This window comes from Saccopteryx leptura, chromosome 13 (assembly GCF_036850995.1).
Source record: "Saccopteryx leptura isolate mSacLep1 chromosome 13, mSacLep1_pri_phased_curated, whole genome shotgun sequence".
NCBI lineage: Eukaryota > Metazoa > Chordata > Mammalia > Chiroptera > Emballonuridae > Saccopteryx > Saccopteryx leptura.
Genome location: NC_089515.1, coordinates 32,252,731 through 32,268,794, shown reverse-complemented (window position 1 = coordinate 32,268,794; position 16,064 = coordinate 32,252,731). Strand labels below are relative to the sequence as shown.

Here is a 16,064-nt window from a genome sequence, read left to right as displayed (position 1 = left end):
TTCCACTTGCTAGGCTACACTGCCTCTTTGCCAGGTATCTAGAACCTCACTTCCCTCATATTTTATTATCTGTGCAAGAGCTGCGAGATCTTAGAGATGGCACTTACTTCTTTATCATCATGACGTCTTCGGATGAATTCTTCCGTGGATTCCAAATAATCAGCTGGTATAAAATGTCTTGGTGATTCTGAATCTTCAAAACAACAAAGTAGAATTAAAACAGGCAAAGATTTAATGGGAAACCAGACTGGGAAAAGATTTCACACCTTTCATCCATTCTAAATAGCAAATTTTTACAGTTGTTGAGATCAACAATCAAAAATCAAATTCTGAAGGGAAAAAAAAACCCAAACAACCCCCCCCACCCCCCCACTTTTTGGATTTACTTGTGAACTAGTATAATCCAAAAAAACTCATTAGAAACCAAAAGGTGAGCAAAAAGAGGCTCTTCTCTGAAAAGCGTCCCTACTAAGAGGCGTGCAGGATCTTACAGGGACACACTGGACACTCACACACACACGGCCACCGAGAGAGGCTGCCTCTCAAAAAACCTCGGAGTCGGGATGGTGCAAACGGTAAGGGGTTCAAGGGTTCAAATGAACAAATTTCTCGGATGAGCTAAACGGCCAATTTTTCTTTCGAAACAGAGTTGGTGGTTAGTCTAAATGACATGGGGGCTTTGTTTTTAAAGAAGTGCAGCCACTACGAGCCATGATTAATTGCCAAGCAAAACAAACAGAAAACGAAGGACGGACCAGAAGATGAGCACCAAGGGCACACGGAGGAGGGGACAGAGCAAGCAGAGTGGAGAGACGGGGGAGGCGAGACTGGGCAAACACACAAAATGCCACCTCCGAGGGCCGGTCCCAGTCCACTCTGGGGGTTGTTGTTTCGGTCCAGGCCGTGGTCTGAGTACGGCCCGGAGTTCCCGTTATTAAAAGCCCCCAGGCAGGCCTCTGGGGCCGCGGGTCTCTCCTCGGGGGGCTCTGGGAGCCGGCTCAGCCTGGCCATGGCCTGGCGGGAGGACAGGCGTTTGGGAACCGAGGGCTTCCTCCTGGCGTGGGGCTCGTCCTGGCGGGGCTGACCGGGGAGGTCTGGCCTCCGGCCCGCCGGGGGGCCCGAGCAGTCCCCCGGGGAAGGCTGTCTGGGGTGGTGCTGGAGGGGTCTTTTCAACCGAAAGGGAAGGGGGCTCATCAGGTAGATGTTCCTGAGGAGCGCGCCCCGGTCCCCCCTGGCCTCCGGGCGCCAGTCGGGCGGCCTGGGGCTCAGCTGCTGCTCGTGCTTCCGGATGGTGGTGAAGCGGGTGTAGGAGGCCGGGCAGCTGCCCTTGCACTTGGTGAGGCGGTGTCTGGGGACGTCTCCGTGGCCGCTGCTGCCGCTGCCCTCCCTGCTGTCACTGGAGACGTTGGAGCAGTGGTCGAGCTCGTCGGAGCAGGTGGACAGGGGCTCCGCGGGCGCCAGGCCCCTGAAGCCCAAGGTGGGGTCCACCATGCTGCTGCACGTCGGGGAGGCGCAGCCGCCCCCGGGGCTCAGCCCGTCCAGCTCCCTGGGCCGCAGCTTGGTGGACTCCAGCAGGGACTCCGCTGAGCGGGCTGAGCTCAGGCCGCTCCGGGACAGCACGGGCGTGGGGGACTTGCTCAGCCGGCCGGACAGGTCCAGGGACGGCATGGACCGGGACCGCTGAATCAGCTGCTCGAAGGCCGTGATGCGGGAGGAGACGGTGTGCTTGGGGATGTGCTCGGAGCCCTCCTGGCTGGGGCCCAGCTCACCCCGGGCCAAGCCCAGGCTGCTCCTTTCAAAGTGGGAGGCAAGATCCCGCACACTGGAGGAGGAGACGGATCCCAGGAAGAGGCCGGCCCGGTTGATCTGGTGCATGTCCCGGTAGAGCATGCTGAACTGCATGCCAGCCTTCCTTGACAGGGGGCAGGGTCTCCTGGCGCTGGCGCCATCCTCCTGCAGGCTCATGGTGCTGCTCGACTTGCTGTCATAATCCCGCCGGGAGCGCATGAGCAGGTTCTCGATGCTCCCCCCCACTTGGAGGGGGAGCCCTCTCTTGGAATCATTCAGAGAAACCGACACACAAAGGTTCTCACAGCTCTGAGCCTTTTCCGATGGCAACAGGATACTCTTCTGTTCCTGCAAAAGAGCGCTGGGAGCAGAGAGCCTGGGTTTGAACTTGGAGGGAAGGATTTCCGAGATGCAGGCTTTTGCAGCGGACAGGGGTTTCTTGTGCTTACACACAGGGCCTAACACACTGCTAGCGTTAACCGTTCGGCTATGAACTGAAGATGAAGAAATCATGTGAGCATTCCCACCTTTACGATCCACTGGAAAGCATGCAGAATAAAATAAACAGACCCATTAGGTTAAAGCTGAAAGCTGCTAAAAATAAATAAATAAAGGGAGAGGTAACATGCTCATTTGTCATATGGGTTTTTTTTTTTTTGGTTTTTTTTTTTCCATTTCCAGTCGATGTCCAGAAGCAAAATAATCTGTGCTGCAAAGCAGGTGCAAAGATGCAACGAAAAATGGCCGCCTTGCTGGAGTCAGGAAGGCCAAAGCTCGGCTAATTTCTAAGAAGAGGGAATCAGAACAGAAAAGGGGGGAGATGTTTCAGGGAGAGCAAGGTTAGGGTGTAAAGGAAGGAAAACTATTAATACCAGAAAGAAAAATGGCCGGTGAGAAACTAGGGGAGGGCACACAAGAAGGCTCAAAGGCCTGGAGGTGGGCCTGACCAAGGCAGAAGTTGTCCCAGTGGCAGAAGGTTCACCCCCTGCCAAGACCCGGTACCAGTGTGGACGGGACAGATGATCCGACCCGGCGGACGGACGAGAGGCCGGCGGGCTGCACTCAGTTACCTTTCGTGGAGGCCGAGCTGGGTGGCCGCTTGAGCCCGCTGAGGCCCTGGAGAGGAATGTCCCCACCTTCCAGGACACTTTTATAGATCTGCCTCTCATTCTCCAAGCTCCCGAGGTCCCCGGGAGCCCCATCTGATTCCCTCTTCACTGCGTGGAAGTCGGAAGAATATATACTAAGAACAATGTCATTTTCAAAGAAAAGAGAGAAGAAGGGGGAGGGGGGAAGGAACAGAAGTTAGTATTTCTTAACATTTTTCTAAAAAGTACATTTCCTGCTGAGGACAAGAGACATATACCCTCTGGCTTCCTAATCAAGCAAACCCTTTCTAAAGGGCACTTGTTTTCAGACAGAGTTTGACAGACAAGGCCCACGGGTGCCTGCGTGCTCAGGAATCGTGTCCAGACAGCACACTGCCCTAATTGAGATGCATCTGTGTTTTAAGAGAATAACAGAAAGAATGCAGGGGGAGGGAGGGCAGGAGAAGAAGAGGAGGTGAGAACGGGGGTGGGGTGGGGTGGGGGGTGGGCTGGGGCCCAGCGGCTGCACACAAGACTGGGCAGTCGGGACGTTAAGTGGGGCTTCCAGCACGTTGCTGGCCAGTGTCGGCAACTTCAAGTCCACCACTTGGATTATTTTTCTAGATTATTCTTCTTTGGCTGATGGAGCATTAAAAGCAATCATGAAGAGTAGAGGCCCTGCTGTCCTGGGTCTCTAGGAAAATCAGCCACCAAGTGAAAATGGAACCTGGGATTCTCTGTTTTTATTATGACAGCCACATTTTATACTCACTTCTTTCAAGATTTATATAAATATTTAGAACATTATGACACTTATTGTGAGTCTCAACTATTGATATATACTTCATTCATTGATATAGCCTTCATTATTTTTATCTTGTTGAAACTAGGTATTTTTGCAAGTTACCACAAGTCCTTTTTGGAACGGGGTGGGGAACAGAAAGAAACAAGAGCACTTACTCCCTGAGCCCAGCCTGCTGCCCCTCCCCCACCCACAGCTCAGGTCTCCGGTGCCAATGGTTCCCTCTGGCAAGAGAGCTCAGGCTTCTGCCCCCCAGCTTCTCAGTCCCACCGAATTCAGTTTGCTGGTATCTAGACGGGTTTCTCAGCCCTAAAGATACAAACAGCTTGGTGGAATTTCTTCTTCCCAATATTGTATTATGAATTTTATCAAGTGTATAGAAATGCTTAAGGAATTATAACAGCGAACACTCATGTCTTCTTCCCCACCCCCATTCTAGAAGGTACACTGGGCTGCATTTGCTCTATCACACACCTCCTCCCCTTTATCCACGAATCCCGGCCACAGACAATGACGGCAATAGCAGCCCTACACAGCCCGGGAGAGAAGTCTTATGTAGGGAGCATTGTGCTGGGTGCCCAACGATCATTCTTTCTCTTGTCCTCACAAACTATCCTACTTTTTCCATTTTCAGACGAGGAGCCCAGACGCCGTGAGACTGGAGGTCTGGTCGAAGCTGGCATGGCTGAGTGACCGGCAGGGCTGGAACTGGGCCACGGTCTGGAGCGCCACACGGAGCACATTCTCAGCCGCTGTTTGTGCAGGACTTTCCCTGCGACTGGAGAGCGGCGCCTCCCCAGGGCCCAGGCTCACACACCACCGGACATGGTGCTCCAGGATGCTCAAGCTCCGCCTACGCCAGAACCTCCGAGTGTCTCCGGCCACAAACATATGCCTGGGGCCAGCGGCTCCAGAACCAGGAGTCAGCAACAGAAAAGAGGTGGAGACTCTGGTAAAACAGACGGTGTCTCTACCTGTCCCCTGAGCAACAGTGCTGCTTCTACAGCTGGTACCCCTCACAGGGGCCGCCTCACCACAAGGCCATCACGGTTCCAAGGCTCTACCTGCTCTACATCAGGGGACCACCGGGCGGTCAGGGCTCCCCCAGGCCCAGGCCCCACCTCGTTCTCTCAGGCCTAGGTCACGGGATCAAATGCTTCCCTGCTTTCCTCTGCCAAGACAGAAGGTTCATTACCAGGAACCGAAGGGTAAAGAAAACCAACCCTCGAAGCTGAGATCAAGGCACAAGGATGGAGGGAGCACAGAGCAGCCTGCCTCAGAGGCAGAGAGCCAGGGCGGGTAGCATGGGGCAGTCTCTTCCCCAGGCTGTGCCCTTATTTTTAAGAGCCTGCTTAATGACAGGGCCCACGAGTATACCCAGTAAATATTTGTTGAATGAATAAAGGGTCACATTTTCTGAAAACAAAATTGGCACACATGATCTGATTAAGGATATGTTTTTTTTTTAAGATTTTATTTTTATTCATTTTATTTATTCATTTTTTTTTAGAGAAGAGAGGGAAAGACAGAGAGAGAGAAGGGGGGGAGGAGCTGGAAGCATCAACTCCTATATGTGCCTTGACCAGGCAAGCCCAGGGTTTCGAACCAGCAACCTCAGCATTTCCAGGTCGACGCTTGATCCACTGCACCACCACAGGTCAGGCATTTTTTTTTTATTCATTTTAGAGAGAAGAGGGAGAGAGAGGGAGAGAGAGAGAGAGAGAGAGAGAGAGAGAGAGAGAGAGAGAGAAAGAGAGAAGGGGGGAGGAGCAGGAAGCATCAACTATCATATGTGCCTTGACTGGTTAAGCCCAGGGTTTCGACTAGTGACCTCAGTGTTCCAGGTCAATGCTTTATCCACTGCGCCACCACAGGTCAGGCCAAGGATATCTTTTGATTTGTGAAATTATGTATTTAGAAATTCTTCCACAAGTGTAAGAGCTATACCATATTTACTTAGGGCTCTGAGCTCCTGACATCTGTGACCATAGAGTCATTTGGACAGTGGAAAGAGTAAGACTGTCCAGGCCTAGATTGGCTGTCCTTCCCACTGCCCTCTGGGCAGGGACCCACTCCCACCCCGAGAGACAAAAGGCTTGGCTTTCCCAGGCTTGGGGGCCAGGCCCACAAACTCAAACAGCTGGGCTCCCCTGCTTCTGCCTGCAGGCGGCATTCACAGATGTCCCCGGTTCTGACTGACAGAAGCCATGAACTCCAATTAGAGGGCTGGAGGACCCCTAAAGGTGACTTGCAAGGTTATGGCACTATATGCCAATTTTAATAAATGTAAGCTCATCCAAACCGACTTTCACTTTGAATTTCCCAAATAAACAGAAATCCGCCTCTTTTCTACACTTTCCTCTCAGTCTATCCTCTTCTTTTTGGTTGCATTTTCTGATTCTGTCCTTGAGCTTAATCCCACGTGTCTCGTGTTTGTACATCCCAACTGCAAAAAGACCCGTGTATAGATGTCCTTTAGTCTTGCCAACCAACAGCTGCAGTGGCTGAGGTCGCTTTGAGGAAGGGAAAGTCTCTGAAGCCCCAGTTTGGGGCGACCAGACGGCCCTCAGCACTGAGTGACTCCAACAGCGGCTTATGTGCTGTCCTTTCAACCGCTTCCACCTCGGTCGAACATCAAACCTAACTTCTCGGCCATGACACCAGATTTCACACCTCCTCCACCTCATCAGTTATCAGAACTCACAACCCTCCCCCCACCAGCCACCCCACTTTCTGGCTTTATTCCACCCATTATCACCATTTTTTCCTGCTTCCCCGCCAGAACGACAAACCAGCACTCAGGAAACCTCTCAGAATAGATTTGCTATGGTTAATTGTTTTCTTTCTGATACCAAAGCCCACATGCTTTTTCCAGATGTGTAACACTTTGCAACTTGTTTAAAAACAATATCTAAAAGTTCTAGTAGAGTGTTTTTAAGTGTATCATCTTCATCTGATCTCCTAATTGGAAAGACAGACATTATTTGTCCATTGTATCAAAGGGGAAACTGAGGACCAGAGTGCTGCAGGCATTTGTTATAGGTCATAGAGTTGCTGGGTCTTTGCTGAGTTCAAACAAATCAGAGAGGATGAGAAAGGTACCCTCGGGCTGAGAAAGACCCAAGAAACAAGTCAAGTTCAGAAGCTTAACTTTCAGCATCTTGGGTTGAGCCAGTTTTCAGTTGAGAAAGAGCAAGACAAGAGGAGACAGTGAAGAGAACTCAGCCTCTGGCTAAGATGACAAGCTGGCTGCTGAGTTTCAAGGGGATTCAACGAAAACACACTTGAAGAATAAAGAGAACAGAGCAATCGTTTAGGGCCAACTGTTTCTAATTGTGCTAAGTGGCCGGCTCCGGTCCTGGCAGCTGTGAGTCCGGCCTGACCCCAAAACGGAATGTGGAACCACTGAAGCAAACCTCCTCATTTAAAAAACTTGGAAACAATCTGTTTCTCTCAGACTCTATTTCTTTCATCTACAGAACAATTAAGGGTGGTGAGACTGTCCAAAAATGCCCACCTTCAAATCTGTTATCTATGTTGACCTTTCTTTCGAGCACCAGACACATAAATTCAACTGTCTTCTAGACAGCTCCACCTAGATGTTCCTCAGGCACCTGAATCCCAACCTGTCCCAAACCCAACCAAGCTCTGTCCCTCCACCTCCCCTTACCCAAGCCAAAAGGCCCAGAAAACCAACCCCCTTCTCCCTCTCCTTGCTCCCCAAACCTAACCAGTCACTAAGTCCTACTGCCTCCCTGTCCTGGACACACCTCGCGTCAACGCCTTCGTTCTCTACCTCCCTGATCAGCACCTCACCACCCTCCCCACACCTCTGCAATAAGCACGCCATCACTCCCCCAGTTTCCAGATACATCTCCGTCCAATCGCTTATGCAAACCATGGCCAGTGATACTTTTAGCAAAGACCTCACCATATGTCATTCCATTGCTTATTTTATTCATTCAACAACTATTTATTGTCAATCACTCTCCCGGGTGGAGATTCAACAAGGAACAAAACAGATCAAAAAAATTTCCAGCCTCATGGAATTCACTCTTCAAGACCATTTGGTGTTTCCAGGAAGAAACAGCAAGGTAACTACTTCTAACTGTGGCTGTGAGGAGGGCAGTCTACACAATCCCAAGAGCAGTTCATCTTCTTGCCTTTTGTACTACATGAAAAAATTTACCTTTTTGGCCCTGGCCGGTTGGCTCAGTGGTAGAGCGTCGGCCTGGCATGCGGAAGTCCCGGGTTCGATTCCCGGCCAGGGCACACAGGAGAAGCGCCCATCTGCTTCTCCACCCCTCCCCCTCTCCTTCTTCTCTGTCTCTCTCTTCCCCTCCCGCAGCCAAGGCTCCACTGGAGCAAAGATGGCCCAGGCGCTGGGGATGGCTCCTTGGCCTCTGCCCCAGGTGCTAGAGTGGCTCTGGTCGCAAGAGAGCGACGCCCGGAGGGGCAGAGCATCTGCCCCCTGGTGGGCAGAGCGTCGCCCCCTGGTGGGCGTGCCGGGTGGATCCCGGTCGGGCACATGCGGGAGTCTGTCTGACTGTCTCTCCCCATTTCCAGCTTCAGAAAAAATACAAAAAAAAAAAAATTACCTTTCCTGTTCATAATATAATGTTATTGTTTTTCACGTTTTATTTGTTGTGTCTCTAAAAAGCCCACCTTTCTTCCTCCACAAAACAGAAATGCTTACTCCCTCCTGGGCCCCATCATTGCCTGTACCTCACTGAATTTTGATTGTTATTTGCAAGTCTGTCTCTCCACTACACTCTGATTTTCCCCTTACGGCAGGCAGTTTATCTGATTAATCTCTGTATGACTGGTGCCCAGCACTGTCGTTCCATAAATATTAGTGGAATAAATGATTCCATAAAATTAAATAACTACATGCGCACAGATTTATGACACATTTTTAAGCCCTGGGAAATTTCTAATGTTCCACTAAGTTCTTCAGGTAATGATTTGTGTTGTGATCTTAAGTTAGATTAAGGGAAAAGGATGTTTTTTTCTAATGTACCATCAACTCTCAGGAAAACTGCAACTTCTTGAATGCCACCTGCTGGTCAAATAGAGTAAAGTTCTTTGGTTAGGCAAAGAATGAATGTATTTAGCGCTATTCAATGCTGCAATGCAGAACAGCGATGAAAATGAGTAGGCCTCACGATTGATTTATAGATCTGGTAACTTTAAAGAAATAAAATACAAACTTGGACATACACTGTGACTGCAACTATCAAAATTTGTTTTTGACTGGATGGACTGGTAATTGTATAAGAATACTGGGACAATGGGTGAATTTCTTCCTCTCTGTTCCCAGGTTCTTTTAATATTGTGATATGTAATAGGGTTAATTAATAAAATTCTGAATTGCAGTCTGTCCAAGCCATGAAAGCAGATTTAAAACAGCACTATCACTTCTCCACTGACCACCAAGTTTTTTAACCTGGGCCATTTGTGTGTGACTCCTCTTTCTTCAGCCATTGGGTTAAGACAAGTCTTGCCAATGTTTACTGTTGAGCATATGAATCTGTAAAAATCTGTGTTAAGTTTGCTCACTTTGGCCCTGGCCGGTTGGCTCAGTGGTAGAGCGTCGGTCTGGTGTGCAGAAGTCCCGGGTTCAATTCCCGGCCAGGGCACACAGGAGAAGCGCCAATCTGCTTCTCCACCCCTCCCCCTCTCCTTCCTCTCTGTCTCTCTCTTCCCCTCCTGCAGCCGAGGCTCCATTGGAGCAAAGATTGCCCGGGCGCTGAGGATGGCTCCTTGGCCTCTGCCCCAGGCGCTAGAGTGGCTCTGGTCTCAACAGAGCGACGCCCCGGAGGGGCAGAGCATCGCCCCCTGGTGGGCAGAGTGTCGCCCCCTGGTGGGCGTGCCGGGTGGCTGGGCGCATGCAGGAGTCTGTCTGACTGTCTCTCCCCGTTTCTAGCTTCAGAAAAATACAAAAAAAAAAAAAAAAAAGTTTGCTCACTTTTATTGTTAAAAATGGCGCTGGGCAGCACCAGGTACCGATCTGTGAAATTGCTAATTACCTTCCTGCTTGGGAAGGGCCATCGTTATGCTAATGTTTACTGTAGGAGAGGTTTTAGTGCCAGAAAAGTTTTAAAAGGAGGAGGAGGAGGAGAGGAGATAGAAGCCACGATGGCAGAGGAAGAGAGAGAAGCCAGTTTTGCAGAGAAAGAAGCTGTGTTGGCAGAGTGAGTGCAGATGGGGAACCAGAGGTGAGGGACTTTGGGACTGGTGATGCCTTTGATCCTAGGAGAAACCGGAGAAGATTCTCCTGGTTGTGGAACCGGATTATGTGTCAGGGCTTTGTGAGCTCTGAATGAAGAGGGAAGTGTTTTTCCCTGTGTGTTGCTCGTTGGCAGGTACGAGACTTGAATAAAGGAATGGCCCCCCATTTTTTGGCTCCACTGTTTCTTTACCATCTGCCTGAATCTAGTGAGAACCTGCATGTGAATGGCCACGATGGCAGTGGCCCCTGGCCTTCCATTTACTCAACAGGTCAGTTTTGTCTATCCAGTGAACAGGGCCCGATTCAGTCCACAAGCTGCCCACCCGGTACTGAATACTCGGATCCTAGTTAATTAAGACTTATGGATGTCATATATTCAGCAAATTTATTGCACACTTTCTGGCTCCTTACCAAGTCCCAAATACAGAAAAACCTTATTCATTTGAACAAACTGGGGAAAAACCAAGCATGAATTCCTGAAAGATCCCCAAATGGTAGAATAGCAAGAATAGCAGAATGAAAAGCACTCATCTATTCCTGCCAAGCCTTCCATGTGAGCTAGGCTGAGGCTGAGAAAGAACAGACATCTTTGGAGACCCGTTTTGATGATGTAAATAAGAGTGCTCGGTAAATTAACACATCAAATATCCTTACCCACACAAACACTTGGTGTCTGACAGCAATCTGCTCTCTTAAGCAGTTTGCATTAGTCCCCTTCAATCCTGCCAATACAGTATTACAAATAGTTGCTTAAAATGATTTTTCAATCACTCAAAAGACAGTACATTGTAGCATTCTTTCTGTTAACTTACAACCCAACTTTGAATCAGTATGGTGCGGAGGAGAGCCTGCTGCCAAGGCCAGTGTCCTGGCCTGGAACGTCACTGTGGCTACCCTGGGCCGAGCAGGAACGGCTCTGCCTTGTACCGGCCGAGGAGCCGTGCACATTACACTGCCTCACCTGTAAAATGAGGAGTAAAAATAATGCCTGACCCTGGAATGCTGATGGACTAAACGGGGTAAATTTCGGGCCTGGCACATAGTGAATGCTGAATAAATCTTTCAAGTTACCACTTCACTCAAGCCCGTGTGCCTGACTCTGACGGCCTCTGGGCACTGCTCTCTGTCCTGAATACTTCTCATCCTTACAGTCCACTTCAATCACTTGCCACGTTGCCTTCTTATTTACTAACATTCATTTGTGTGTTTTATCCCCAAAACTCTTAAGGGAACTATTTCTTATGTCCCTATTGTAACACCTGGCGTAGTGCCTTCGATCAGGTAGAGCTAAGGAATTTACTCCACGGGCCACCAGAAACAGCCTTTTCTGTCCTGTGCATTGCAGGGAGATGAGGGCGAGGAGACAGAAGGGGCTCACCAGGCAGCAGGGTTGCAGTAAACAATCCTGGAAACAGCAGGGGCGGGGAGAGATCGGGCCCAATCCTGCACTGGGCAGTCAGGACCATCAAAGTGACAAGTTTTATGACTGACAAACAGGTAACCTCAGGGACCAGGGAGAGTTTGCTGGGAGCTGTGTGGCCTTTAAGAAGCGCTTTATCTGCGGATAGCCTAAGGTACATCTCTGGGACCTAGAGGACCTGTGGCTTGTCGTCCTTGGAGGGGAAGGCATAGTTCAACTAGCTCCTTAGAACAGTGAGCCTGAGGACACAGCGTGTAGGGAGAAGCGGGGGCAGTTCTGATAATACATCTGAACTCGGATTCCTCTCTGTCATAGTGGTGGCTTGACTGCCAACCCCACAGTGAGTGTAAGAGTCTTTATACACAACCTTCTCCCAGGTGGAACTGTTCTTTGAGACAGGAAACTTCCCCCTACTTGCTGTCCTAATACATTGCTTCAATTTCATCTCATACGCTAGGGTATATTAATCATAATCATTAATATACATATTTATAGAAGAAATATTAACGGAATAGATCTGGCTAGAGATTTGGTCACTACTCTAAAAGGATTAAGATTTTTTCCCCCCAGTTTTCCAATGAAACACTCCAATCCTAGCTAACTGACTTTCAAATGAAACTACCCTTCCAAAAAGTGACCATAACATTTGCCACAAATATCTATAAACTCAGCATTCAGATCAAGTCAGGCTTCTACCCAAACAGGTGATCTTTGCTCATTGTGGATTTGCCCAACTCAAATGGAACATGTAATAGTTGGGCCTCATCTTCTTGTCACATTTCACAGAATAAGATACATGGCCCTGGCTGGTTGGCATAGTGGTAGAGCATTGGCCCAGTGTGTGGATGCCCTGGATTCAATTCCCAGTCAGGGCACACAGGAGAGGCGACCACCTGCTTCTCCACCCCTCCTCCTTCTCTCTCCTCCTCCTCCTCCTCCTCCTCCTCCTCTCCCTCCTCCTCCTCCTTTTCCTTCTCTTGCAGCCATGGCTCGATTGGTTCAAGTGCATCAGCCCCAGGCATTGAGGATAGCTCTGTAGAGCCTCTACCTCAGGCACTAAAAATAGTTCTGTTGCAAACATGGCCCCAGATGGGCAGAGAATCAGCCCCAGAAGGGGGGGGGTTGCTGGGTAGATCCTGGTTGGGGCACATGTGGGAGTCTGTGTCTCTATCTCCCCTCCTCTCACTTGGAAAAGAAGAAAAAAATAAAAAGAAGAATAAGATACAGACATAACAGTGATAAGATGTGTTGCTCCTACCAGAACAAACTCCCAGCTTTATGGGGCGCACCAGGCATGATGAAGATGCAGTCCTTACTCTTAAGAGTTTATAACTTATTAGAAAATACAGTAAAGTAATTCAGGTATACAGCAGCAGAAGTGTCATAGAGGTACTAACATGAGATTGGGTATACATAGGCTCAGCTCAGGCCTTCTTAGATGAACTAAATACTTGCTATTTTCCATGTGCGTGGTGTGGGGCGGGGCGGGCAACACTGAAACACTGGGATGGGGCGGAGCCGCGTGGCGTGGCGACGTTCTGAGACAAACAATCCAGTAGGGGACGCAGGAGGGCTTGGGGGAGAGGATGCGGGATGGTTTGGAGAAGGCTGCCCCATGAAGAAGTGAGTGAGGTGTTCATGCAGCCACATCTCTAAGAATCAGACAAGTGAGCCCCTTCTCAGCCCCATCTTTCCCTGTGACAGGTCCTGTCCAAGGACCCGGCCCCCACCCCTTGACGCTGTCATACACCCCTCCCTACAAGAATCAGCATAGGAGGTGAACGTTGATCCTAAACTCAGACTAATACATTCATGTTCTAAAGGTAAAGAGGACAACAGAGGGTAAAGCTTATCAAACTTCATTTAAATCATCACAAAATTAATTTAGAAGAGGAGGGGAAAATACAGAAGAACAAAAATGGACTAGAATTGAACTAGAATTGAATTGCTCCTTTTCACTAAACTATCATTCAAAGCCACTACACTGCTACAAATAACACACACTTGGGTCCAAAACACAAGCTTCTTCCCATTCTTGACATTTCAATACATTAAACCATGTAAACAAAGTGGCAACTTACTATCCAGGAGGCTCTGAAGACATTTCCGGAGTGGGGCTGACTGTCGAACTCTGTAAATGTCAAAAAAAAAAAAATGTGTATATGATTTATTTTGACTCAGATGTATGAAGCCAAGGGGAAAAAGAGAGAAGTTGCGTTCCCTTCCTAATTTCGATAGGGACCTCAGGGGAAAGGGGGGGGCAGACTGGGAAGGCCTCAGTGCTGCTGGAGGGCGGTGCCCCTTCCTCAGGAGGATTTCTGAGCAAGTGGGTCTTTTCTTTGTCTCTCATCGTTTGCCTCCCAGTGGCTGCAGCCGACTCTGGATGGGTCAGGAGATGACCTTCGGCTTATACGGACCTTCGGTCACAGCCCCACTGGGCAGACTGACCCACCAGCTGGCCGACATGTGTCAGTGACATGGACAGCACACCCTCCGCCAGCATACCCCAACCTCAGACCCCCTGCCAACCCACCAGCCCCCTTCATGCACTGCAGATGCCACATCCAGAGAGCAGGTCACCCAGAGCTTTAGGTACAGAATGCACAAAAATGTATTTTAAAAGACCATATTTTAAAAAGATCATTTGTTTGCCCTTGCAGACTTAGAAGTGTGAAAAGGGGGAGAAATGCAGTTTTTACAAAAGCTATTTATGACCGTGTCAGCCTCACTGGGGAACACTTTACAAGATTACAGGCTACTACACGAAAGGAAGAAAGCGATCAAAAGCTACATGCAGAGAAAAAGCAACATAATTGTGTAGTTTAGGGTTTCTGGTGTCTTGGAAAGAAATGGGTAAAAGGTTCAATATATTTGCTTTTAAAAGTAATATGGTGGTTGAATGTATCAATGACAAAGTTGACTTGGAAAGATTCTTCTATCTCTAATGATGACCATTACACGGAAAACAAAACCATCTGGAGGAGAGATATTTGAGAAAAGGAGAGAAAGAGAAACACCAGGAAAAAGAAAAGGAAGGGAGAGATTGTAGCAGCAGGCGATGACTGAAGAAGACAACCTTCAGCAGGGGCTCACCACCTGGCCCGCTGCCCGCTGGGGCCTGTCATCTAAGGGCCCCTCTGTCCCAGGAGGACTGCGCCCTCTTCCTTCCTCCCCGTCACTCCTCAGAGAGGGCACCCCTCCCGCCTACACATCCAGCCTTTGCCCGCACTGGTTTCCTGCCCACCCCCTCTCGCTGAATCTGTCCTTTGGCATGGGCCCTGTTCCGGGTCTTCACCCGCCTCTGTGGACCAGGCCCTGGGCTCCATCTTGGAAGAACTTTGGCGTGACTCTGCTGAGACACCCCGGCCTTTCTTCCACGGTCACATTTTCCATCAGGGTTGTACCCCAGGGGATCCCCAGATTCCTCAGCACCCACTCTAGCTCCCACCCACTGGGTGCCCAGCAATCTGCAAAGTTTCTAGAAACCTCTTGGGTATCAAACCCATTGACCTTTCCTCAGGGTCTATTTTTGGGACCCCTCTGGAGCACAGGTCATTCTCGTGTCTCCCTCTGTCCCCCTTCCCTGCCACCAACATCCCGACAGGTAGCTGTTGGTCTTTCATTCTTTCTCTCAACATGATTCTCTCTTCAATCTTTATTATTACATTTTTTAAAACTTTTTCCTTCCCTTCCTTCTTTTCTTTTTTCTTTTTTTAGTCTTTTCCTCCCATCCACCTTTCTACCCCAGGTTGGTGTGCTCATCTGCTCCCAGGATGTCACCCTTCACTTCTCTTCCGGTGACTCCAGCTGACTTTGTAAGCCCCTGCCTCTCTCACAAGACCTAGGTTTTACATTCCAAGCTGCCTGCCGGCTATTCCCTATGCAATCCCCAACCAACCCCTCAAAAATAAGCCACCGCAAACCAAATCCTTCCTCTTGCCTCTGCACCGAGTTTCTCCCTGTTTTCCTTCTGCGATACACTCTGTCCCCATTGTTCTAGCTGCCTGGACAGAACTCTGGAGTTCTCTGTTTCCACCCCACTTCCCCCAAACTTTGTTTTTCACACCAATTAGTTAGTGTGTCCCACTGCCACCTCCTCCGAGCTCCCCACTTCTACCCTGCCCCTCCCGCCTCGCTGGTGCCGCTGGAGTGGGCTGCCCCCCCACCCCCATGCCGGACCCCGCTTACCCCCTCAACTGCAGTTTCCCCTTTCAACTCAACCTCTCTAGAGTGATGACACTGACCACTGACTTCCTGAGTTAAATCATTGGTCTGTGGGCGAAATCAATCATTTCCTTAATCATCTTTTCGGAGCCTCAATAATCCAGGGTCAACCCGCTTTCCCACGCTCCCTCCCACTATCCCCGCCCCAGTTTTCTGTTGCTCAGGCTGCGCTCTTCCTCTTCGCTCTGCTCTTTGCTCTTCGCTGTGCCTCCGACGGCTGCCCCTCCTTCCACCACGTGCCTCGGTCCACCGGTCCTTTAGGAGCCCGGCTAATTCTGAGAGTCTTCCCCGATTCTCCACAGGCTTCCCCTCTGTCCTGGCCCTCAGAGCCCACACCATTCACTGAGCTATTGGCAGGTACTGCTGTGGACACTGCTGGGTGTCCTTTATTCCCGAGTGTGACTAAACTGTCATGTTCCTGAGAGCAAAGCCCATTCCAGGGTGCTGAATCAGAACCTCCATCAGCACACCTCCTACATATCAGGGGCGAATGGGCAGCAGGTAACTGAA

General features: G+C 49.7%; 1 protein-coding gene and 1 non-coding gene across 32 annotated transcripts in view; one reads left to right on the top strand and one right to left on the bottom strand.

Moving 5' to 3' along the window:
* The window catches only part of SORBS1 (sorbin and SH3 domain containing 1), a 260,387-nt gene that overhangs the window by 44,529 nt on the left and 199,794 nt on the right, over positions 1–16,064 (bottom strand). For 30 of the 31 annotated variants that reach the window (XM_066354910.1, XM_066354907.1, XM_066354909.1 and 27 more), the window contains 3 exons: positions 13,412–13,461; positions 2,859–3,031; positions 108–193 (listed from right to left, as the gene is read on the bottom strand). In XM_066354910.1, coding sequence (XP_066211007.1) covers positions 108–193; positions 2,859–3,031; positions 13,412–13,461 — 309 coding nt within the window. Of the gene's footprint in view, positions 1–107; positions 194–851; positions 2,328–2,858; positions 3,032–13,411; positions 13,462–16,064 lie in introns of all 31 variants that reach the window. The other variant, XM_066354933.1, reaches the window with a different exon arrangement.
* Positions 7,875–7,950, top strand: TRNAA-GGC (transfer RNA alanine (anticodon GGC)). Its single transcript has one exon. It is a non-coding gene; the product is annotated as a tRNA-Ala (tRNA).